The sequence below is a fragment of the Paramormyrops kingsleyae genome, chromosome 6 (assembly GCF_048594095.1).
Source record: "Paramormyrops kingsleyae isolate MSU_618 chromosome 6, PKINGS_0.4, whole genome shotgun sequence".
Classification (NCBI taxonomy): domain Eukaryota; kingdom Metazoa; phylum Chordata; class Actinopteri; order Osteoglossiformes; family Mormyridae; genus Paramormyrops; species Paramormyrops kingsleyae.
In genome coordinates this window covers 18,988,571-19,014,873 of record NC_132802.1, presented here as the reverse complement: position 1 = coordinate 19,014,873, position 26,303 = coordinate 18,988,571, and the positions used below count along the sequence as shown (strand labels likewise).

The 26,303-nt window shown below is 42.0% G+C and overlaps 1 protein-coding gene across 6 annotated transcripts in view; it reads left to right on the top strand.

Annotated features, from left to right (window-relative positions):
- The window catches only part of LOC111840344 (plasma membrane calcium-transporting ATPase 2-like), a 64,082-nt gene that overhangs the window by 7,164 nt on the left and 30,615 nt on the right, over positions 1-26,303 (top strand). For 5 of the 6 annotated variants that reach the window (XR_002837387.2, XM_023805065.2, XM_023805070.2 and 2 more), the window contains exons 2-3: positions 14,467-14,992; positions 24,127-24,324. Coding sequence is in view for 5 of the 6 variants with exons in the window: in XM_023805065.2 (XP_023660833.2) it covers positions 14,794-14,992; positions 24,127-24,324 (397 nt within the window). In the remaining variant the exon portion in view is untranslated. Of the gene's footprint in view, positions 1-5,723; positions 6,134-14,466; positions 14,993-24,126; positions 24,325-26,303 lie in introns of those variants that run through there. The other variant, XM_023805067.2, reaches the window with a different exon arrangement.

The window sequence follows — 26,303 nt, the reverse complement described above, 5'->3', positions numbered from 1 at the left end:
GTGCTGTAATGCTGTGGTATTAGCAATGATGCTGCTCTCTTTACTTACTGCCTATTGTGGCAATTTGATATATTTGTTTTTATATTCTTCTGAGAAGGACACCCACAGAGTGACAAGGCCTGGTTCTGCAGCAAAGATGGAGCCCACAGTCTGTTCTATGCTGCAGACAGGTTTGGCATGGTTACAGGGACAGCCTCAGTGGTGGCCGTGATCAGCTCACTTGCTGTTAGCTAATTATCAAGTGTCCTCAGCAATTGCTGAGCACACAGAGTTACAGTCAGCAAGCAGAGACCCAGGAGTCCTGCCCCTGGGGGGGCTGCAGGTTTGATTGGCATGCGGAACTATCCTGGGTTCTCCCAATAAAACAGATTTAATCCAGTTTTTTAAATGGCTTGTCCTTAATGAAGTGTCTCAGAAGTGTAACTTTTTGTGCAAGTTTTGTGTTTATTCCTTATAGCTGGAGTCTGGGAACAGCTCAAGATGCAAGAGCAGCTCAGCTCACAGGGAACGTTCCCAGAACTTCAGCCAATGTTACTTTAAGGTCTTCTCAAAGTTGGCAGAGAAAGTTCCTACTGTAACATTAGTAGAGTGTTATTTCCATGTTTTTCATTTTAACAAAGGTCCTGTCAATGTCAGCACGATGAAATTATCACCTGAACATCCTTTTAACATAATTAATGTTGAAAACATTGTTTTACATTAAAATATTATTTCATAGAGGTGCTAGAAGGATTTACTATGAACCTGACATCAAACCTTGATGCCATGATCTTTGATGTGTGAAGTGAGGGTGTCGCCCACTGTTTTATTTTGTATTATTAGTCTTAGTTGTAGTATTGGTGGCAGTAGTGGGATAACATTCTGGGCACAGCAAGAAAACTGGACATTTTGAACGTTTCTGTACCATAATTGTAATGTACGGTAAACGTTCCTACAACACAAAAATTTAGCAGGGTATTCAGTATCAATCTGGATCAGCAGCCAGTTTAGGGTCTGAGTTTTTTTTTTTGTCAGCGCTGGAACCAGATGAATCACACTCACTCACTAGTGCACTTCACAGGTTTTACGTAATACAGAGAAATCTCAAGTAACCTGATTGACATTTCTATCCATTAACATATTTTCATCTCTCCTTAAGTGTCAGCTAACAGAAAATATAAACAACCTAATGTGGGATTGAGTGTGGAGAGGGAGATGTTTCATAAAGCAGTATTCCTACTACTGTGAGTTTGAATCCATGGTTGAGACAACAGTCCTTCGAAAGTGTCTTTGCTGGACTGTATGATTCATCCACTTAGAGTGCTGATTAAAAACACTAGGTTTATGAATTCATTGAAAGTCACAGCTCTGAACGACTCATTAAATGTACTTTTATTTTAATTTGCCCCGCACTCTGACAAAGTCTACCTACTCCCTTTTTACAGCTACATACAATGTAAACAAGCTGCCCTTCTTCTAGCGTATTATATGTTTTCCAATTTCTTTTCAGAATGGTCCACTAGCTCGTGGGAGTTTTACTTACAAAAAAATGTTCTGAGGGCAGAACAAAAAAATGATTGGTTCAGACAGATAACCAATCAGATTGTAGAGGAGGCAGGTCCAAGCAAATAGAGGAGGTGAGACCAAGATATCTGATTGGTTGGTCCCATCTCCTCTAGTTGCTTGGACCCACTTCCTCAAAAATCTGGTTGGTTATCTTTCTGATACATTCATTTTTTTGTTCTGCCCCTCAGAACATTTTTGTGTAAGTAAAACTCCCATGAGGGGTCCACTACAACAACACAAAATTAATGAAGCATGCGAGATGTCTGTTACTCTTAAGCCTTAATACTGATAATAACTGTACAGTTACCTGGTACAAAGATAATTCATTTGCACATTACATTTAGCCTTGATCACACTGCATCTGACTCCTCTGATGCAACCCAGGATATACACTCACCTAAAGGATTATTAGGAACACCTGTTCAATTTCTCATTAATGCAATTATCTAATCAACCAATCACATGGCAGTTGCTTCAATGCATTTAGGGGTGTGGTCCTGGTCAAGACAATCTCCTGAACTCCAAACTGAATGTCAGAATGGGAAAGAAAGGTGATTTAAGCAATTTTGAGCGTGGCATGGTTGTTGGTGCCAGACGGGCCGGTCTGAGTATTTCACAATCTGCTCAGTTACTGGGATTTTCACGCACAACCATTTCTAGGGTTTACAAAGAATGGTGTGCAAAGGGAAAAACATCCAGTATGCGGCAGTCCTGTGGGCGAAAATGCCTTGTTGATGCTAGAGGTCAGAGGAGAATGGGCAGACTGATTCAAGCTGATAGAAGAGCAACTTTGACTGAAATAACCACTCATTACAACCGAGGTATGCAGCAAAGCATTTGTGAAGCCACAACACGCACAACCTTGAGATGGATGGGCTACAACAGCAGACGACCCCACAGGGTACCACTCATCTCCACTACAAATAGGAAAAAGAGGCTACAATTTGCACAAGCTCACCAAAATTGGACAGTTGAAGACTGGAAAAATGTTGCCTGGTCTGATGAGTCTCGATTTCTGTTGAGACATTCAAATGGTAGAGTCAGAATTTGGCGTAAACAGAATGAGAACATGGATCCATCATGCCTTGTTACCACTGTGCAGGCTGGTGGTGGTGGTGTAATGGTGTGGGGGATGTTTTCTTGGCACACTTTAGGCCCCTTAGTGCCAATTGGGCATCGTTTAAATGCCACGGCCTACCTGAGCATTGTTTCTGACCATGTCCATCCCTTTATGACCACCATGTACCCATCCTCTGATGGCTACTTCCAGCAGGATAATGCACCATGTCACAAAGCTCGAATAATTTCAAATTGGTTTCTTGAACATGACAATGAGTTCACTGTACTACAATGGCCCCCACAGTCACCAGATCTCAACCCAATAGAGCATCTTTGGGATGTGGTGGAACGGGAGCTTCGTGCCCTGGATGTGCATCCCACAAATCTCCATCAACTGCATGATGCTATCCTATCAATATGGGCCAACATTTCTAAAGAATGCTTTCAGCACCTTGTTGAATCAATGCCACGTAGAATTAAGGCAGTTCTGAAGGCGAAAGGGGGTCAAACACCGTATTAGTATGGTGTTCCTAATAATCCTTTAGGTGAGTGTATATACAAACATACAAAAACAGAATTCTGTGTAAACAAATATTCAATATCCTATAGACAGTTCAATTGTCCAAATGTGCTTACCAAATTCAAACTGATTAGCTATTTATGATTGGTTCCAGTTTTCAGCCATTTCAGAGCAGTTGGCTATATATATCAAGAAATGTAAATATTATATGGGCAGCCATGTTTATTACGCCTTCATTGTCCATATATTTTTAATTTTTATTTTAAATATTTTGCTTGACTGTCTTTTTCAGTACTGTATGTCTCTGCATAATGTAAAATGACGTTTCCCCTTGCAAGATCACACATTTTATTTTTTTCCACATAAATAGTTAATTTAGTACAAAGTATTTATTTGTTTTTCATCAGCCTGTATTTCTTTCTTTGAGCGACTGCACATGTTATGGACAGTGGAGACATGCACATTTTTGTATTTGTTCATCTCATGGTCTTCAGAGTAATACACCCTGTTTTTGAGGTTTTAGGGTGTGAGACAAGCACCATGGAGAAACGTCAGAGCTTAAACCAACTTACAGATGCATGATGCAAGTGAGCACTGACCTATACCATGTGACACTGGTCAGTTCTCATCCCTTCAGCAGTTTCTGTCTTCTCAGGGGCTTTGGCTGAGCGTTAAGGACCTTTACGCATCGTTTCTGGGTATCCTTGTCACATAGGACTGTTGAGGTCTGGTTGTTTGGGTGGCATCGCTTGTGGTTAATCACATGTATGGCAACATATGGTCATGAGTTGTAAAAATATTTCACGGGGGATGGTGGGAGTCAAATCTTTGTGGGGGGGATGATACTTACAGATACATATTTTGTGGATTATCACCCAAGGACTGGAAGTCTACACTCATCAATTTTATAGTAACTAATTTTCTAAGAACATTATTACAAATATTGTCACATTGAAATGATACAAAACAAATAGAAATGATGAACAGGCTGCTTCAAAAAACACAACCCTTTTCTGCTGTATATTTTCAGTATTTATCGATTGTAGATGTAAAAACACAGAAGAGAGTGAGGCTACACCCTCGCTAACTGCCTCCTCACCGAGATGTTCGTCTGGTGGGAAGAAAAGACTTTATAGCTGGCTAGCTACAACAGAATCAACACTTTAATTATTTTATACTTTCGCGTGTTAGCTAATTAAGAAATTAATTGGCTGATAACTATACAATGTCTCACCAATATAATCAGAGCTGGAAATGCCGTACATGCTTAATATCCGCTGCCTTACTTCCTGTTTACGTCTTTTTAAAATATGACCACAGGTCTGTCTGCTACATTGATTGGCTTGATTTTGTCAGCAACGCCACCACACGCTTGACAAGGTTAAAGAAATTATTTGCATGACCAATGATAACCATGGACTTTCACAGTACAGAATTATGCTTTCTGGGAAACGGTAAAGACGAGAGATGGATCAAGGATCAATTGCTTGCTCTTTTGTGTTTGATAGGGAGAACTGCAGTGAAAGGCAATAGTGATGTTGAAAACTGGAGTAGACTAGAATTAAAACCATGATAAGTAACACTTTACTTGAAGGGAAAATTATGTACTAATTAACCACAAATTAAGTGTTAGTTAGTAACTGATGTCATGTTTGCTCATTAATGAATTGTCACTTATCTTTTATCTCAAACAAGTACTATATTTGTTACTATATCTGTTAATTATGTAAACCTTTATGAACTACTGAAGGAACCACTGGAGAAAGTACTGTACGAACAAACAATGAATAATACATATAAAATATTGATCTGTTCTTTGTCATTTATTCTCATGGTGGGGTGGGGGGGCACCCACACACTCCATGACAGTTTGAGCCCTGGTCACAACACGCGTGTTTCTCAGTATGTGTGCTTGGCCATATTTGTGTCCTGGTGCCCATTTCACGTCATCTTCTACTTTGGAAGTCGAGATCCATGAACAGAGGTACAGAGGACGGTGAAAATCACCATATGTCGTTCTTGCCCCAAATATCAAGGATACATCAGTTGCATCGTTGCCAAACAAGACCAATCCCATGATTCATTGCACCCCAGGTTCGTTCTTGGGAGGCAAGTTAGCAAGACCAGTCTTGCAAAGACCACAAGTACGACCTTTGCGTTCTTGGTATTAAGAAGCACCACGTGTTTCCTCTGATTAAATCACAACTTTCTATCCATGGATTCTAGTAGATTAGCTGATAAATGAGCACTGCTGCTGAGAGAAGATGAACCAGTTTGTACCCCATATCATCACTCTAAACATCACTGCAATATATTGTATCTTGTGCTTACTTGTTTTACTGTATTGATCAGGCGTCTCTGTTTTGCAAAGGAGGCTGTCGGTCCACTTGCAACATACAAAAACCTTAATACAGGAGAAAGCTAATTCTACCTCCCTCCTTATCGGCTCTATGCTTGTAATGTAAAAGTGGCACGCAGTTGATAAGCAGCCCTCTCTTGCTATGTGCCCACACTGGGGACTGGCAGGCTGCGGACGTGGGAGTGAGTGGGCACTGACCAACACCCAGCCGGCGCTCAAACCAGCAGCTGTTTTGTTCGTTGTTACTTGTCCCAAGCAGCCAAAACGGAGGGAACCACAGCAAGTGCAAATAACATGCGACCCTGCCACCTCTGTCCTGCCGGGACATGGAAATAAAATGCATCAAAATAAGAAGAGAGCCCTTTCAAGGGTAGGATGAGCTTGTATTTTTGTTTATTGGAAAATACTTTTGCAGACAATATACTATTAGCTTAGTGGATGCTTTTACCCAAGGTGATGCACAATTGAGAAAGGAGGGGCAGCCTGGCCCTGGGGCAATTTGGATTAAGGGTCTTGCTCAAGGGTCCAGTGATGTAATCGCTCCGACTATGTGATATGATCTGACGACCTACTGCTCCCGGGCACAGATTCTCAACACACTGCCCCTCATATACTGGATTAGAATGTAACTGATACAGTGGGCAAGCTAGGTAAGTATGCTTGTATATTTTATTATTGCATGCTACATTTTGTAATTCCTTTAATAGATGGTGGCTATGTTGTTGTATTGACAGGAAGGTTATGAACTCGGGGTACTCAATTGCTTTGCTAAGTAGACTTAGCGATTGTTAAATGTGCTCAGGTACATGCACCTGAACATCTTCCCAATTCGGTTTATCACGCGAATTTTTTTTCATGCAGCTTTTGATGGCACATTTATAACTTAAATATTATTGTAACTCTTACACACTCGTACGATAATTATGTCACTATGAGAAAAGCCTGACATTTGACCCCAGGGTAGGTGTGACAGTTAAAATAAATAATTTTAAACAAACGTATCTCTTTTGCAATATTTCTTTCAGTTTGATCAGAAATGCGGGAAAAAAAATCTGTCAAGTAGATATTTTAGAAATGGATGGTTAAAAACACCTACGTCTCAGTATACTTACCATTGCCATCTAGCTATTGCTAAAAATACAGTGAGAGGAAGGACAGCTGAAGATGTCTTTGGTTACAGGCTGTTTCCAAATTGTCATGCTGTGGGTTCGACAGTCTCAGTGGCTTAGGGCACATTCTGCCCATGCTGGTCCCACACACCAAGGTTCAGGAGGCGTGTTAAATAGCCAGGGGTGCCTCAGCACAGCTACGTGTCACCTTGGAAACCATTTGCCGTTGCCAGTCAATCAGTCAGATATCATCAATGCTAATAATAGGACAAGGGAGGCGTGAAGAAATGCGGAATTAGCGAAAAGCGAATAAACGCCTATATGAGGACAGAATGGCTCAAATGAGCACAGAGATTTTGGGACGTGTCTGCAAATCTCACTTTCTATAATATAATTATTCATGATTATATATTATATATGATGAAAACTAGGGGTAGTGGTCATTGTTCAGGTGATCCAGTTGCTGGAAGTGGGGCAATGAGATACAATTGAATATAGAAAACGAGATTCAGCTAAAATTTTTCATTCTATCCCTGGATACAGTTGATTGGCAGATGCCTGGATGTAGCTGAGGGTATATATGCAGGAGAAGGAGGGCACAGAGCAAAACACTATCATTAGGAGTTGATTCATTCAGGTGAGGTAGGTTTGCAGTGCACTGGATTCCCATCCAGGGTGTAGCCCTACCTAGCTCCAGAGCCCCTGTGACTCTGCATTAGGGGTTTATTCATTCAGGCGAGGTAGGTTTGCAGTGCACTGGATTCCCATCCAGGGTGTAGCCCTACCTAACTCCAGAGCCCCTGTGACTCTGCATTACGGGTTTATTCAGTCAGGCGAGGTAGGTTTACAGTGCACTGGATTCCCATCCAGGGTGTAGCCCTACCTAGCTCTAGAGCCCCCGTGACTCTGCATTAGGGGTTTATTAATTCAGGCGAGGTAGGTTTGCAGTGCACTGGATTCCCATCCAGGGTGTAGCCCTACCTAGCTCCAGAGCCCCTGTGACTCTGCATTAGGGGTTTATTAATTCAGGCGAGGTAGGTTTGCAGTGCACTGGATTCCCATCCAGGGTGTAGCCCTACCTAACTCCAGAGCCCCTGTGACTCTGCATTATGGGTTTATTCATTCAGGCGAGGTAGGTTTACAGTGCACTGGATTCCCATCCAGGGTGTAGCCCTACCTAGCTCTAGAGCCCCCGTGACTCTGCATTAGGGGTTTATTAATTCAGGCGAGGTAGGTTTGCAGTGCACTGGATTCCCATCCAGGGTGTAGCCCTACCTAGCTCCAGAGCCCCCGTGACTCTGCATTAGGGGTTTATTAATTCAGGCGAGGTAGGTTTGCAGTGCACTGGATTCCCATCCAGGGTGTAGCCCTACCTAGCTCCAGAGCCCCCATGACTTTGCATTAGGGGTTTATTAATTCAGGCGAGGTAGGTTTGCAGTGCACTGGATTCCCATCCAGGGTGTAGCCCTACTTAGCTCCAGAGCCCCATGACTTTGCATTAAGGGTTTATTAATTCAGGCGAGGTAGGTTTGCAGTGCACTGGATTCCCATCCAGGGTGTAGCCCTACCTAGCTCCAGAGCCCCCATGACTTTGCATTAGGGGTTTTTTATAACATCTTTGGCATGATATTATTTATTCATTTTATGGCAACAAAAAAGAGGGAGTTTTTCTGCAAGGCATCTTTGTGTGCTGGTGTATTTAAAGTATTTCTGGTGTTTCATTTACCAAATCATGATGTGCACTATGATCTGTATAATCTATAAGTTACTTGGGCAGTGGATTGACAGGAGGCAGCTAGAGTCAGGGCTCAAAGAGACGTCTCTTAGTGATTGTTTCTGGGAAATAGGGGGCAAAGGCACAAAAAAGCCTGACACACATGTGACCGTTACATGACTTTGTACCATTGAACATTTTCACGACCTGCTGGTATCTCGTCGGGCTGGATTCAGTTCTTGCAGTGTAAGACTGGTGGTTAGGTGGTCATTGTGTGCACATTCAACTATACGGCATTTGTTAGAGACTGTACACAAGGGACCAGTCCCCAAATCAATGCAGCCATCTGCACACATTTCCCTATGGGAGAGGGGTGATAAACAATGTTTTTGACAGTAGCAGCTTTACCAGGAGCCAAGACTTCCAGTATCCTGGCTTGATCTTGCAGCCAAACGGGCAGACAGTGGGGGGGCGAAGCAATAATGTTGTAAACTGGATAATTCCATACATCAATCTTCCATGACCATTTACCAAGTGGACTGTTTCTGTGAGACCATTCCAGGGAGAACAGGGCCGACCTTTCATAGGACCCCCAATCTATCACAGGGCTCATATGCACATACTAAAGTACTTGATCTAGAACAGACTCATGCCTTTGGAGCACTCAGAGAAAAACCCTTGCGAGTCTGTGGAAAATGCAAATTCCATCTACATGAGCCAATAGCAGGAACCAGACTCAAAAAATGAGGGAGTATGAGGGAGTATGAGGAGTCAGCACTGTCCATTGGAACGCTGTGCTTTCGTGTGCCGGAAGAGGACAATGCCAAGTATCCTAAAAGAAATAAGAGAAACGGCTTAAAAAGGCAAATACAGAGAAACATAAGTAACAGTAAAAGTAAAAGATGTTGTGGAACCAAGAATGTTTTACCTGATAGGTGGTCAGAGTTCAGCTTCTGAAGTGTAAGAATTTTACATTTAGGGTTAGTTAGAGGAAAATGATAACATTGACAAAGCAATTAGTATAGTAGTGGCATTTGAGCAAATAGTGGTGTCTGGTTGTAGGTTTTCTTTCAGTTTTTTTGTAAAGTATACTGGGCTTGAATATTCTACATTACAGTCTGATAATCAGTGGCAACTGACATTAGCTTAGCCTGTGTTGTGTGTGTGTTTGTGTGTGTGAGTACCGGACGCCTTTTTTGTGATCAAAACAACTTAAGGTGTAAATATGAAGAGTGTCTACACAGAAATCTGAATGATGACACTGTTGCTTATTGTTCTGATTTGAAGCCCATTCTGTGAGGGGCTATTTGAGGCATTAACTTGAGGAAGCAAGGACAGGCTACACTGCCTTGTGCGTCTGAATATGAGTCTATGAGAGCGGCAGAGGAAACTGATGTGCTGAAAAGTTTGTCATTTCTTCATAGTCATTAGGCACGTTTAGCCTGGGGGCTGCAGTAGGATCCAGCCCTGTTAGATATGCAGAAAGTGTGTCCGACATCCCTGACATCCAGTCTGCCACCTACTCGCCCTGCGCTCTCCCACCCCAGACTACATACCCAAGTCTTGGCTGTGCTTGCCTGGATAAACTCATCTTGACAGCACAGCGTGAGGGTTACTTCCCATTGTCCTGCACTGGCATGGCTACAGAGCTGTGCTGTTGAAATGGTCTCACTCTACTTGAATGGATGGATGGATGATAGCAATGACACTTCGTTGATCCCTTGTGGGGAAATTCTCTTCTTGTCCATCTTGCCCTCCATGACACACATGTAGGTGAGGGCGAGCTTGGCAGCAATGGGCAGCCACCTGCAGCGGCCCCCATGGAGCTGGGGGTTAAGGGCCTCGCTCAGGGGCCCAGAGACATGACTATTTGGCTAAGGCCGGGCTCAGACCGGTGACCTTCCCTTCACAGGTACAGAGGCTTACCCCACTGAGCCCCATGCTGCCTCCATGGATGGATGGATGGATGGCAAAGCATCAAGCAGGAAATGTATGTCTTCTTTAACTGTTAATTATTGATAATATTCACGCTGCGGTGTAAAAACTGCAGAATCTTTCTGCATCTCTAACAGACTTCTGGGCAACGAGGGCGATGCCTGACTTTAGGGAGCGTTTCGGTCACGAATGGTTTAGCTGCTCCACCAAGTTTATGAAGGAACTGCCTGCTGTATCACACATGACCTGTTTGATTGGTGACATCGCATTCAGTGACGTAGAACCTCTGTACTCATTTTCTTTGTCTGCTGTCTAATGATAATGCGTAGATTTCCCTCTTACATTAGGGGGCTTGGGATGCTAACCAGTTGGCTTAGAACGGCGAACAGACCGAACATATACAAAAATGACGTGATATGATGAAATGAACAGCGCTGACATATTAAGATTGAGCAGCACAATTGCGTGCATTGTGTCATATGACAGGAAGTGATTATCATAAATTCCTCAATAATAATGGGGGTTGATAAAAAAAATAGACCATTTGTAGACCTTGCTCATATTCCATTGTGTATAGTCTAAATTATATAACTAGAAATATATTGGTGAGATATGCTGGAAATGCCCTAGAGCCAAGACATGATGTTCTGGAGGTAATTTGTATGCTCAAGTGACTTACTATGCGAGACAAAGTCCACATCGGAGCTGTTTCCTCACTGAGTCCGCTTTATGGTCTTTTTGCGGCATAGCGAATTAATTATTTTTCCCATGACTTTTGCAGTATTGCCAGGGCTCCGCAGAGCCTGACTACATCACGTTAAATTTAAGTTGCAGGGGTAATTTATGTTAAAAATAAATTTCAAAATGGTAACCATCCTAAATAATTTACAGTGTTTTCCCCTTTATGGAAATGCAGTGTGAATCCATGCTGCTTTCTCAGCTGTGAGTCATGATTCCTCCTGGATTCGAAATCTCTCAGCTTCCTACCAGAACAGGCAAGATCATCACGCTGCTTTCTCCCATGTGACTCACCACTCTTCCTGAGTGTGGATTTGCACTTGGTCTAAATGAAGACAGATTAGAGGACCCACAGACCTCAGATGACAGAGAGGAAGCAGCCATACCTGCAGGGAATGTGGATTGTAATAGATGCCCAGGAGATGCAGGAAAGCCATTTTGTTTGACTGATAAATACAATTGGGTGACAACAGATCAGTGTTCCTTTTTTCTGTGTAGGAGTCCATTAGATGCAAGGTTATTGTCTCCATGCTGTGCTGATATTCTAATAAAACAGCAAGGATGAGCAGTGGTGATGCAGTGAGGCTTATTTAGAGAGGACTATAAAGTCAAATCCATCAATGGGCTCCATGTCTGTTGTCAGGACTCACTTTTCTGATTCGTAGACAATCAAGCTGTCGTTTCACTGGCTGAGAAAAACAATCCTAGAAAATAGAAAATAAACAACCCTAAAAAAGATCACAAATATGTCAACTATTGTTTATTATCATAAGTATGTGAGCCGTCACCACAATGGGTACAAGTTCACCTCTCACGCTCTTCAGCATTGATCGATATGTCCTCACTGTTGACCAGATTCTTGTCATCATCTAATCTTCCGTTTCATTCTGCAGAGATGGTCTTTGTAGGGTTGATTTAGAATTTACTCCGGCAACCCTTCACCAGTTACTTCAAATTATCCTAATTCTGATACATATTTTTCTTTATTGCAATATTATAATAAATGTCTGGTGGCTGTGGTCCATATGGGATCATCCCAGGGTGCTCTGTAATTTTATGAATTTTTCAGTATCTTCTTGAAGTTCAGCTTTAGCTGTAATTACTGTGATGTGCTTGTCTCTGGAAAATTCCTTCCTTGAACTTCCTGTTCTATGGTTCCTCATGTAATTGTGTATGGATTATAGCAAAATGAATAATTAATGCATTTCTATTGGTCTGTTCACCGCTCACCCCCCCCCCCCCCCCCATCCTGACCAGAATAGAAGAAGGCTGGATGGATGAATATACGGTTTTTATAATGCACTCAATTCCTCACTACACGTCATTTGGCCACTTCATTGGGGATGTTATTATGGCGCATTAAGCCACTAGGGCTCACTGTTTCTGCTGTGAATTTATCCTGCAGCGATGGTGCATGTTCATCTCTGTGTGGATGAGTGGCCACATAGACATGGGCTTAAGGGCAAATGTACTCCTGTTCTGAAGGCCTTGCTGCGCTGCCCTGTATTATAACAGTAATGTTCAGGCACTGCAAATGCAGAAAGGGTAAATGCTCTCAAATCAGACGGAATCAGACCGATGTCTATAATGAGCGACGCGTAACCCGTCTCCTGCGTGGCCGCTTGCCTCTGCTCTCGGGTCGTCTTTTTTTGCCCCCCCCCCCTTCACCATAACGTCCAGCGTGTCAGTAAACCTGAGCGCCTGAAACAGATCCCAGGAAAAAGGAATGAAAAACCGTGGTCTGTACCTCTTATGTATCAAAAATATCTGTCTGTGAATTCTGGCTTGTTGCTTATAGAGCTATAATATGAGATGGTTACGTGTGACATGAAATTCAATTCAGTGCATGTGAAAGCACCAGCTATGACAAGAAAAATGTAGGAAAAACAGTGTCTGATTTATTCTAAATAAGGTTGCAGAATCATTAAACACCCTGCAGACATTTTACTCACGTTAGGGAGAAGTCTCAGAGAGCTCCCCCACGGACTGCTCTTTGATGGTACATCTGGCTAAATAATGATTACAATAAAACTGGCTGGGATTCATAGATTCCAGAATTTTCCCCTGGGATCAATAAAGTGCATCTTAATCTTAATACTGTTTTTCCATGGTCTAATTTCTTTATAATGAAAAACAAATAATTCCCTTTCTATCAAATAGTGAGCTACAGTGATTAAAAGCCTAATTATCCAGGGTAATTAAGACCTCGTGTCTCTACAGGAAACAAAATATCTCCTAGATCGTGAAATGTTCAGACCTCTGCAAACAGGCGCAAATGAAACCAAAGTCACCAGTACAGACAGAAACATCCGTATGATGCTGGCAGAACGCAGACTGATAAACATGCCCATGTTCTGGCATTTTTTTTTCTTATTTTGTTTCTTTATTATGAGATACATGAGACATGAGTGAGAGGCTAACAAATAAAAAAAATGCAAATGAAGAGAAAGAAGAAATAAGAATGAGAAAAAAACGAGATGAAGGGTAGCATTTTGTGTGGAAACATTAGTCTACAGTGGCATTGCAAAAATGGATCACGGGTAACATCAAATAATTTTATATCATAATTCAAATATACTGTAAGTTTTTCCGAATTAGTGTGATCACTTAGCAAACTGATTTGTCGATTATTTTGTGTTGTCTTTCCAGCTGAATAATAAATATATTGGCCACTTCATTGGGGATGTTATTACGGGCCATTAAGCTAGTAGGCTTGCTGTTTGTGCTGTGAATTTATTTTGATGATCCCTGTGGTGATATTAATATGAAGGATCTTATGGAGTTTGTAATTTATAAATATTCCCAATGTAATGCATTAAAGGGGCAGATATGAAGACTGGACAGTGTGCACGTTTTTATTTTGTGTGAAATCCATGTGGTGGAGATGGTGAGAGTAAATGTTTGGTCAAGTTTTTAAACTCGACGTGTGACTCTTTAATGCACATATGTGCTTTGCATAGTTAAGTCCATTTCCTCTAGTTTTAATTGGGCAATCAGGAGGATATTGACCTTATTGATCTTGGTATCACTCACTAAACAGTCATCAAAGCCAAGTATCAATCACTCCACCAGTGATCACGTTTTCCAGCACCAGTACGTAAGCAATGTTTATGTGAACAGCAGTGAGCCCCTTTGATTTCGCGGCTGCCGTCTGAAACGCACGCAACGCTAAACCAGAGTAACATTTTGTCTTGCAAGGCTCTGATATTCATGAGCTGCCTTATTAAACACTGGCTCCAGGGGCTGATCAAAGCAGGGCAGGTCATCTGCTGCAGTCAGTCGTGTGCTGCTCACGGTTTCACACTAACTCACTGGTACCGATGGTGAGGTTTAACAGGTCTCCACGCGGGTCTCCACGCTGCCGTGCTGGTGCCAGGGACCTCTATGAGTGTAGCCATAGTCCTGTGACCATTGCTGTTCAATGGCTGTGACGCTAATGCTGTGATTGACTCTCTGTGTGTCTCTCTCTCTGTTCCTCTCTCTGAAGGAATGATGGAGGGTGTTAACATGTAGGTAGCTGCAGCGCCAGAGCAGCAGAATGGGCAGGTACAAGCGTAGCGGTGCTGGACTGCAACCCTGAGAGCAAGACTCAGCTAGACGGCTTCAGAGCACCTGGATGGTCTTATGCCTTCTTCTCCTAAAGCAGGGGGATCCTTCCTCTTAGCTCCACGGCCTTTACTGGATTCTCTCCTCCATCCAGCTCTAAATCTGGATTAAGGATTTCTCGCTGATCAAATCAGAGTCATCGGCTTTTTTTTTGTAACCTTCCTGTCTGCTTCTGAGTAAAACTGAATTGAAAGCAATACTGGCCACAATGGGGGAAATGACCAACAGTGACTTCCATGAAAAGAACCAAAGAAACAAGACCATCCATGGGAGCGAATTCGGCTGCTCCCTCATGGAGCTGCGCTCCCTCATGGAGCTGCGGGGTTTGGAGGCTGTCACCAAAATCCAGGAAGACTATGGGGACATAGATGGGCTCTGCAGGCGGCTGAAGACATCGCCAACAGAGGGTAAGTCCAGCCCCGCTCAGGGCTGCTCTCTATCAAAATATCTCAAAAGAGATTTCGAAAGGATTTAAGTTTCTTTTGACCTGCTGAAGCAATTTATATTTGTTATATCTGAATATCCCTTTGTATATAATGAGTCAATACATCCAAAGCATGATTAAAAATGACTAAATATTGCATATGATGCACATAACATTACACAACATATGGAGCTATGTGATATATCGCATGGTGTGGTGTGGTATAGTATGGTATGGTATGGTTTGGTGTGATATGGTGTGGTATGGTGTGGTATGGTATAGTATGGTATGGTATGGTTTGGTGTGATATGGTGTGGTATGGTGTGGTATGGTGTGGTGTGGTATGGTTTGGTGTGATATGGTGTGGTGTGGTATGGTTTGGTGTGATATGGTGTGGTATGGTGTGGTATGGTTTGGTGTGATATGGTGTGGTATGGTGTGGTATGGTTTGGTGTGATATGGTGTGGTATGGTTTGGTGTGATATGGTGTGGTATGGTATGGTTTGGTGTGATATGGTGTGATATGGTGAGGTATGGTGTGGTGTGGTATGGTTTGGTGTGATATGGTGAGGTATGGTGTGGTGTGGTATGGTTTGGTGTGATATGGTGTGATATGGTGAGGTATGGTGTGGTGTGGTATGGTTTGGTGTGATATGGTGAGGTATGGTGTGGTGTGGTATGATTTGGTGTGATATGGTGTGATATGGTGAGGTATGGTGTGGTGTGGTATGGTTTGGTGTGATATGGTGTGATATGGTGAGGTATGGTGTGGTGTGGTATGGTTTGGTGTGATATGGTGTGATATGGTGAGGTATGGTGTGGTGTGGTATGGTTTGGTGTGATATGGTGTGATATGGTGAGGTATGGTGTGGTGTGGTATGGTATGGTGTGATATGGTGTGATATGGTGAGGTATGGTGTGGTGTGGTATGGTTTGGTGTGATATGGTGTGATATGGTGAGGTATGGTGTGGTGTGGTATGGTATGGTGTGATATGGTGAGGTATGATATCCTCCTGAGACCCCACCCATTCATTTATGTCCATTGCAGTGGACGTCTTTTCACTGATGTAAGGAAACGTATTTATTCCTGTTTTAGACTAAAGAGGTATGGTATGGTATGGTATGGTATGGTATGGTGTGGTATGGTATGGTATGGTATGGTATGGTGTGGTGTGGTGTGGTATGGTATGGTATGGTGTGGTGTGGTATGGTCAACAGCTAAAACAAATATCTTGAAACAAAATAGTAATTTTCTTCTTGGGAGACCACAGACATTACACTCAGTTACGATAAATTCAAGATTAAGAAGAGATTAATGGCTAAGTTGGTACACATACTGACATGGCTTACTTCACCAGTGAGGGCCAGAGATAAAAACAGCGCCGTTTATTAGCACACTGAAGGCGGCTGTTCTCAAACAACAGAATAGTGACAAAGTGTTACCATGTTGTTACGCTATGAGGTCAAATGAACTTTAATGATGGGATCATGAGGAGTTGCACAAAGGTCGATATGCCTATTGAAAGAATGAGCTAGAAAATCTTTCATATGTTTCATGAAAATAACTATTTAAATGCAACAAAAGGACCAACACTGGGCTTGAGATAACAGGGCCAACGTCAGTGACTGTCTTTATGAGATCTGAGTGGAGTTTTTTCATTAAGACGGGGGGTGACCTCTGTAGACAAGTGTTGCATAAACAGCTATTTCATTGATTTTAAAAACGTACATAAAATGACATAAATAGATTATATGTCAGATTGGTAATTGTTGGTGTTACAGGCATTAGCTACAGTAAAAAGAGGGATGACAAAGTGAGAACACAAGTGAATTTATGAGCGATGGAAGGTGATTGAGTAAGAATTAGTATGGAGGGACTGGAGCAGCTCAGTGAGGAAAGAATGTGAGTGAGGGAGCAGAGTGGAGGTATGAATGAATCAGTGAGGAGATGTTATAGGTAAGTATGTGTATCTTAGAACCACAGCCTTAGTCTGAACAGGAACAAACATATCTACACTGAAGTAAGGTATGTAATGCAAAGAATTCTTTTTCTCTTAGTCTTTCTCAGTTCATGTCACTTATCAAAGGACAGATTTATTAAGTAATTATACAGCCTAGTGTATGCCGCCGATGGAGAAGTGACTGATACTAGGAAACTGTCACCAGATGTTCACTGACAGCCAGAAACTGTAACCAGATGTTCATTGTTGCTTCCCAGACATGGTTGATTAATCTAGATCCATCTGGAAAGCCTGTATCAGGGCTATTAGTAGCCAGTTAACCATAACAATGTGGCAACTGGTGCATTTTGGGTGATGGACGCTGAAAGGGTTGAACACATGACCACATATAGTCATAGTTTAATTCATAGTCTATGCACTGCATTGCCAGTGTCGCTGTTCTTCACCCTAATCTGCTGGCTTTTCCATAGCATTTCACCACACAGGAGACAGTAATAATTCAGGCACTAACCTGTCAGCTCTGGATTTATATCATACAGTCGTGTTTTGACTAATTATGCTACTGAGGTCTAGAATGGGTCATTTTGCACACACTGCAGCAAATGTACATGATCTTATTTTAGGACATGGCTTTCTAAAAGGTTAAAACATAATCCTGAAGTATTTTGTGGGGCTGTGTAGCATTTTTAGTGGAAAGGGAAGCTCGCTCAGAACTGCACCCCTCAATGACACGAATGCCAAATGCGAGCAGATGGGTTCTGTACATTGTTACTCAGCTGCTTGTGTGGACAGTTAGCTTTTCATCTCTGGTATATCTCAGTGCTGGGGATTGTGAGGGGAAACGCCTAGTGTTTTGAACTTCAAGAGCATTTATTGAAACCTCAAAGATGTATGTACAATAGGAGGAATCAGTTCTTGCATACGCTGTACTCCTTGTACACAAGGGCATAACTTTGGGCTGAGGTCTTCACGCATTTTAGGAGGTCCAGGGGGCTGTATTGGCTGGTTTTGATTATTGGGGGGGGGGGTTACAATCCTCTCCCCCCCCACCTCCTCATAATTTATGCCCATGCTTGTATAGACTTTACCTGACTTATGACTGGCCAGGTCATATGTCAAAATGGATATATGTCGGACTAGGATGAGAATGAGAGAGGAAGATGTGTTAGCTGGGTGAGTTGCGCTGCTGTGCAGCAATAGTCTTACAGCGTGGAGCGCGTACCAGGAAGCATCGTGCTGCTGGGCATACGGTCATCCAAAATGAATTTTTATATGCATTTCCTTTTCTTGAACTTTGGTCATATGTGCAAGTTATCGTAATTCACAAAAGGTTCCAAGTCAGGAACAGCCTGTATAAGGTACTGCATGATTTAATAAAATAATTATCTGCATAAAAATTGTTCCACAGTATTTTCTCTGCTTTCCCCTTCCTTCTCAGTATTCTACAATAAGCTAGCGATGGTAAGGCATAGATGGAGACAGATCATTAAGTGCACAAAAATAAAAACTTATACAACAGGAAGATGCTGGAAATTGCAAATTATTGAGAAAGTAGCAAGTGCACTTCTGTTCCGTTGCTGAAGCTTTTATTGAAAAAGACAATTTTCACACGTTTCTCTGGCTGGATGCATGTCTGGGGTTTTGCTTTCTTGGTTTTAGCCTCCACCTCCATTTGAGGTAACGAGCTATAAACTGAGGACCAGCGGACTGCAGGTGTCAAGGAATGAGCAGCCGGAGGAATATTGTGCCTGTATTAGGCAGTAAAATATCTTGACCAATCAGGTCCTGTTTTTCACTAAGTAATGTCCTGCGCTGTTAATTTGAATGTTACAGCAACATTCACTCTGCATTGCAATCAGCCGAACATGACCCTACCCTCTTCCTGACCTTTCCAGACTCTCTACCAACCTGATCCGTTTTCATCTGCTGGGAAAAGATGCAAGCTCGGAATGGGTATTGTAATCGCAGAGTTTTATCAAGATTACAGACAGATGTCATCTCAGATGCCATCAAAAGACTGTAGGGGTTTTGACGCTCTTTCCAAATAAAGCTGTTCTTATGAAAAATCCATCTTCATAAAAATAAGCACATATATGGTTTATCGCACCCTGGCATCCGTCATCACCTACCCGTGTTCTATGGTACGTATCTATGGAAACCACTTTTTGCTACCTTGTAGGTATGATGTAAAACCACTTAGCCTGACATTTTTAGGCCAGGAGATCTAACTGCTGTGTCTGAGGTATTAATGCTGTCATTTTTCACTGTGTTACTATACTTGTCAATAGATATGATGGATTGAGCTTGGTGAAGTAGGGCGAGAGGTGAGGGGGTGTTTAGGTAATAATTTGGATGCTGGAGAGGTGTGGACTGCAGTCCTCTGTCTGTCCTTTGGCAATCTTTCTCAAACCTGGCTTTCCCAGTTCTATGGGCATTTCTGTCAGAGGCCAGCACTTGTTTTTCATGGCAATCTTGAATCCTGCACACTTATCTGTCAAACAGTGCCAGTAATTCACTCTCTGGAGGCATTTTTTTTTTTTCTCCAGGCGTCAAAGTAAACCGGATAATGCGGCAATCTTTCTCAACACCATCCTTTTGTCTGCTGCACTCGTAAGCCAGCAGAGCCCACCGCGCAGAGGCTGCATCAGCTGCTCTCAAGTGCTTCAGCCATGCCGGTGCCATACTTCGCGTTTCCATGGCGATCTATTTTTAGACACTGGAAAAAAATGCAAGTGTCAATACATGCAGTATTTTACAATGGGACAACAATGTCAACTGATCCAATAATAATGTCAACTCGCATGAGTCATTTGTAAACCAGTGGTGCACTTATTGTAAAATGCCCATCTGCAGTACATTTCAGATATGTCACTTTCATTAGTTCTATATCTGCTCGACATGTGACATTGCAGAATTCATGGCTGGGTGTCCTGGTTCTACACACAAATTAATAATAATGTGGCTGTCCAACCAGAAACCCCTTGAGAGCCCAAATCCCCACTGTCTCCAGGAAAAAATAGCTTGATGTCGGTCACAGTGATGAAGCAGACAGTGATATGACCTCACATCTTTGCACCTATTCTGATTTTGTCCTGGGAACACTGTAGAAGGAAGCTCTGTTAATGAACTTACATCCACTTTTTGGCCTGATGGAATCCTGCTTCAAAGGCGCTAACTAGAAATCCTCAGACATTCAGAGAGGCATTCACCGCGCTCTCCGACACCAATAAACGTTGTTTATATGACACAATCGGCTTTACACAACCTCTTCCATATATAAAAGTTCGACATACTCACGCATTTGCAAATATACATGGTTTTGAAGTGGGAATACAGTGGGTCAATAAAAAGAGGTAATCTAGTCAAAATAAAATAGCAATCTCCAAAAAAGCACACTTTATCCGAAAATATTTTGCCCCTGAAAAATAACTCTTTGTTTGTTATTATTATTTGTCAAATGAAACCAGCAATTCCGATGAGGAGCAATATTCCTGGAACTGAAGTGCTGGTTGTCAACGCGTGTTGCATTCGTCCAATAAGCAGGTGCTATAGAATAACAAACGATCCTTCGTCATTTTAAAGCAAAGCATGCAAAAGAGAGATTATGTCTCTTTCTTACAGGGTTAAAAATGCCTCTGTCTTCATTGCTGTCAGTAGACTTTCTGATTTGTTAAGTATGAGTGTGTCACTGGAGGATGTGTGTGCGCATGTGAGTTTGCATAAGCTTACAAGTCACTGGACCACAGGGCACTGCATCTGAGTGAAACATGCACAGCGGACTAAATACTCTGTCAATGTATCGATTTTCAGCCATCATCTATATGCAGGCATGGATCTGATCTCCTGTTTAGCCCACATGTACCCAATGGAGCAATAACTCTGCTAACAAGGCGTTCACTGCGTTCACTGCTTCATCCGGCCATGAATTATACTTTGCTCTTTGACATCCCTCATGTGATTTTGTTAGAAGTCAGCAGTGTCAATCAGTATCCAGTGGGCTGAGGCTAAAATATTTTTTGCCCTTGCAGTGAGGCTGCCCTACTTCACTTCACCATTTTTTTTTTGGGGGGGGAGGGGTTTGATAATCTTAAGTATTAATTAATCTTTAAAATTAAGATGTCTACAGGAGACACTGCTGCTTGATCTATAATTTGTATAAATATATCTGTGAGGCTGATCAGAATTTTGTTATATTCTGAAGGACCCGGTCGAATATAGAAATAATTTGAATTAGAAGTGCAGAGACATGAGAAAACAAGGAACGGGAACTAGTATTACCGTATAGATTAATAATCTTAATCGTAAAATGAAGGCAGCCAAGGTTTAATCGTAGATATAATGTGAATACTTCAAATGATAAAGAAAATACATTTCGTGGAACCTTCATATGGTAGGAGATTTTTAAATTTGTGCCATTAATCATTTTGTAGTTTTTTTTGTCTAAAGGCTGCCAATACTCAGATAAATTACTCACAGTTTATTTATCAATTATTCTCAGTTTCACATTTTAGTCACTTATAAAGATGGATATTATGTGAAGTGTTTGGCATAACTGACAGAATAAATTGAGTTCCTGAAGGTCCAAGCTTACCTGAAGATTCCGCCCCCCCCACTCCCACTAATTTCCCAACAGGCCCCATTTTATCAATGATGAATAATGATAAATCACTGATTATATTCTCTGAGTGCCGGCTGCAGAAGAGAAAACCCTCCATCACTCGGCTTCGATCGAAAGACACACAACATGCACCTGGGCTTTTTTTATTTATTTTATGAAAATGGATTTTCAGGGATCATCGGGGTTTTTAAATATTGCACTCTTGTGATGAGCTAATGGTGCCTTAGGGGTTGAGGCTTACTGTCATCCAGCCATAATCTTTCCCGCCTCAGCTCTGGGTCCTGAAAACGCTCCTTGGTCCGTCACACGCCACTGGACTGCATGAGCAGCTGAAATAACAGCAAACCCCTGTTGTGTTTATCCAGGCCTCAGGCAAACAAGCAGTGTGCCCTGTCTGGTTTGCCCAGCTGCTGATGAAACTGCATCCGTCCTGGCAGCACACCTGGGTCTCTTTGGCAGAGCTGCCCGCTGTCTTCTATATTAGTTACATCCATCTGTTAAGACCTAGCTTGTATATCCAAATGTGACCTTGCCATGACAGTGCATATCATAGAGGTGATTTGGAGACATACGTGATTAAATATCTGTTTCCTTGAGTATAATTGCATGTGGATGAACTCTGTATTGGTTAGTGACATTCATTTTTATGTATTTCTCCTTCAAATGACAAATGATTCACAGAAAGTAGCATAATGTGGAAAAAAGAAAATGTGTACTGATGGTAGATGGGGGAACTGCATGTATGTTTTAGGAGGCAAGGCACTGACACATGAAAAGCTGCTGGTTATTCTCTGTGCGGACATGGAGGTTCTCAGCCTCGTCTTTATGTTGGGAACCCTGTTGTCTTTGGTCGTTAGCAAAAGGAGAGGCTGGACACCGTAATGCAGAGTCATTTGGGCTAACATTTCTGGCAGGATCTTTACTTTACTTCACCGACATTAATGATAATAATTGATCCACATGGGGAAGTTCTCTTTGCACTCCCCCAACTCGTTATCTGGAGGTAAGAGCGAGCTTGGCAGCAAAGGGCAGCCACCCATAGCAGCACCCTGGGAGCTGGGGGTTAAGGGCCTTGCTCAAGGACCCATAAACGTGCTGAGGCCGGACTCAAAACAGTGACCTTCTGAGCACAGGCACAGAGGCTCAGCCCGCTGAGCCATACGCTGATATTATGGATGTTTTTGGAGAATATTACTTCAACATGCAACATCCAGTGAATTGATTCATGTAAATGTATTTCTATAAAAGCAAATGAGTGTCACGACCGCCAGGACGAAGGACTCGGGGTGGGGGGCAGGCATGGCAGAGAAACAAAAGGAGGTTTATTGAACTCGATGAACAAAGAATAAAAATAAACGGAATCATGAGGGATCAAAACTGGGAGGACTGGACACAGGCAGCAAGATGGAACGACGTCAATGACCAGACCAGTGAGGATGAGAGAAACAGGTGCTGAAATATATGGACAAAACAGTGGCAATAAGCATCAGGTGTGACCCATCAGGGACACATAAGGGAGGAGGTAGGATGGTCAGGCAGGCGCGGCAGAGAGGACGCAATACCTGGCAAAATAAAATATATAAAGGTAACTTTACAAATTCATACAATGCAGCCACAGTAAAATGACAGCAAGCTGTAGAAAGTTCTGTTTATTCTGACCGACATGCGAAATCCATAATTCAATATTTGGCTTTAAAATATTGAGAACACTTTGTCTTTCCGCTTTATGCTGCTGGTAGTTGTCTCTCCAAACAAAGCACAGATTGTGCCTTATAAATTATCCAGCGATGTAGAACAGTGGTCAGATCCAAAAATAGTTCTCTGGGTCACTGGTTTAACCCATTGTACATGTTTGTTGTTTTGCTCAAAATGCCGTGCGAATGTGATGCTTATGTTCTTAAGTATAATTATCACAGAGAACTGTTCAAGCAGAATTATATCCATTGTAGTCAAATATAAAATGATGATGTCATCATTTCTGTGCTAGGAGTAGTTTTATTTTGTAGCAATAGTTCGGATCCAGTATGATCATACTGCTATTCATCTTTTTAGTGATTTTAATCTGACTTATTACATATTTAATCACTATTATCATATGTGAAGAGGTAGAATGACACAGTCTGGCACTTGAGAGCAACATAACAATGTTTTAGCTTTTGAATTGCTTCTCTAGAAAGCCAGCAAAATAGTATCGTTTCCCATTTGGACTTTGAGGCAGAATTTACATGAGACAATGGGACTGAAGTGAGGTGGGGGGGGGACATATTTACAGTTCCACAACCAAGGGTGACATTTTTTTGAGGAGCTACAATTCATTCAGCAGCAGGTTTGCTCCTCATCAGCATAGTGGATTAAACCATAGTCATGGTGAAAACGACTCACACTTAAAAACAAATCACTTGCACTACACACAATGACTTGCTTTTTCTGGTACTTCTGACTAAGTATCAATTGTTGTCCTTCCCATAATAATAAGTTCTGTAATACCTTCATGGACCATAGTTGTTTACTGACATGTATATTGTATCTTCTTGTAGGGTTGTCTGGATCTGCCACTGACATTAACAACAGGAAACTGATCTACGGAGAAAACTTCATTCCTCCCAAGAAGCCAAAAACTTTCCTACAGTTAGTATGGGAGGCACTGCAGGATGTCACCCTTATTATCCTGGAGGTAGCCGCAATGATCTCACTGGGTCTTTCCTTCTATCAGCCACCAGGGGGCGAGAGTGAATGTGAGTACCTTTCACTCCTTAGTCTACCTTTTTGTCCTGGACCAGATCTTCACATTTCATGAGCAGCATCTTCTTAGTGGCCACAAAAGTCATCTTATTTGACCCACAAGATCCAGTGTAAGATACTGTGGATTTGACGAAGGAATTGCATATATGCAGCCATCTACTTTGCGAAAAATGGGTATTCACCCAACATCAAAGACTCTATTGACGCAGAGCGTTCCTTCCGTCTCAGGGAATTAATATGTATTCTGCAGGAGGCCTCTGAGGAACCAGACCCTGAAGCCCTCTTTTACCCATTTCTTATGAAAAATATAGTAGTCTCTGCTCACAGGAACACCGCTGCACTTCATAGTCATGGAGATTGAGTGGCAAACAGCAGATAAACTCACAATGATGGCTGAGGCGCTAACACAATCAGCTGATCAATCATCATTTTTATGAATTAGACCGAAAATGTCTTTAATCTGAATGATATACAGCAGGCGTCACTTTGTTTTTTACTGTAATGTATGTGGTTATTGTGTTGGTTTATATACTGTCAAAAAACTCACTCATTAATGATTCCTGCACAGAAATAGACAAAAACATATTTCATTGTATTCCTTATAATATGCATCAGTCTGAACCGATTATTTGAATTTTAGAAACGGGTTTTAATGTAACGTAATTTGACTTAATTTTCAGGAACATGCATAGCGAAGCACTGAAGATAGTCTAGAATGAAAACCTGCTGTGAGGTTCAGAGAAGCTTTAATGGTTTATATTCAAAATGGCATTATTAAGTGCCATTACCAGTTATTATATATAAAACAACTGTCTTAAAAAATAGCCTGTGTTGGCCTCCAAGTATGGGCTGGTATTCAGTTGTAACTGACATCAGGACCACGGACAGCAGCTTTACGCTGAAACACAAAATCCGCCCATCATCCATTATCCAAAACAGGGTACCGGTGAACATGGAACCTGAAGCACAGGACACAAGGCAACAAAATGCCCAGAGACATGCATGCACAGGGGGCAACTTACATCAGTCCATCCAGCCACTCATTAATGGATTGTGGGAGGAAACGAGAGTACAGTGAGGAAAGGCCTACAGCACAGAACAAACGAGCAAACTCCAGAAACAGAAGTCTGGGCTGTGATTTAAACCTCCGAACCTGCAGGTGTAATCTAATGAAAAGACATCATCTTTTTTTTTTATATTTGGATGATAGGAAGCGAAGCCGTTATTTTATTAAATATTATTAGTGCAGCCTCATAGCCTCAGGGCTGAAGGTTTGAATTTGGTCAGTAAAGACGTTGCATGAGATCTCAGGTATCCCGGTTTCACCCAGTTTTACCCAGTTTCCAAAAAAACACGCCACTCAGGCTATCTTGTCTTTGTAAGTGATAATAAATAGATGCAGTGCTGACTAAATAAGCTGAGATCAAAGACAGTAAGAACATGAACAAATGACTCTGTGCTCTGATAGCTTTACAGTTTCTTTAAATACCTTGTTTTTGTGCTGTTAGGTTCCAGAAAACAAAGATTTATGGTGTCAGGAGTCACATATAAAGTAATATTCATTTGTTAATAGGTGCACTGATATGACTTGTAAATAAGAAACGATAGAGGAGTTTGTAATAACTTAACGAACAGGCACTTCCACATTGCTGATTGAAGAATAGATGTACAACCTGTTCAGTCAACATTTGCTCATTCAGACTGTTTACTCATCAGCAAGTTCCCCTTAATGGGGGCTGTTAATCTGCCCTACGGTTCTGTAGAAAGTAGCTCTCAGCCACCCAGCCGGCCGTTCTGCGGGACTGAGATCTCGTACCGCAGCGCAACACAGAGCCACAAGCAGCTCCGCTGGGAGCCGTTTTCAGGGGAAGATTGAACCATGCTGGGATAGAGACGTTACAAATTAAGGTCTGAAACACAAGATAATTAGTTCCAAACTTATCTTAGTCTTTGAGAGCAACACCCTGTCGCC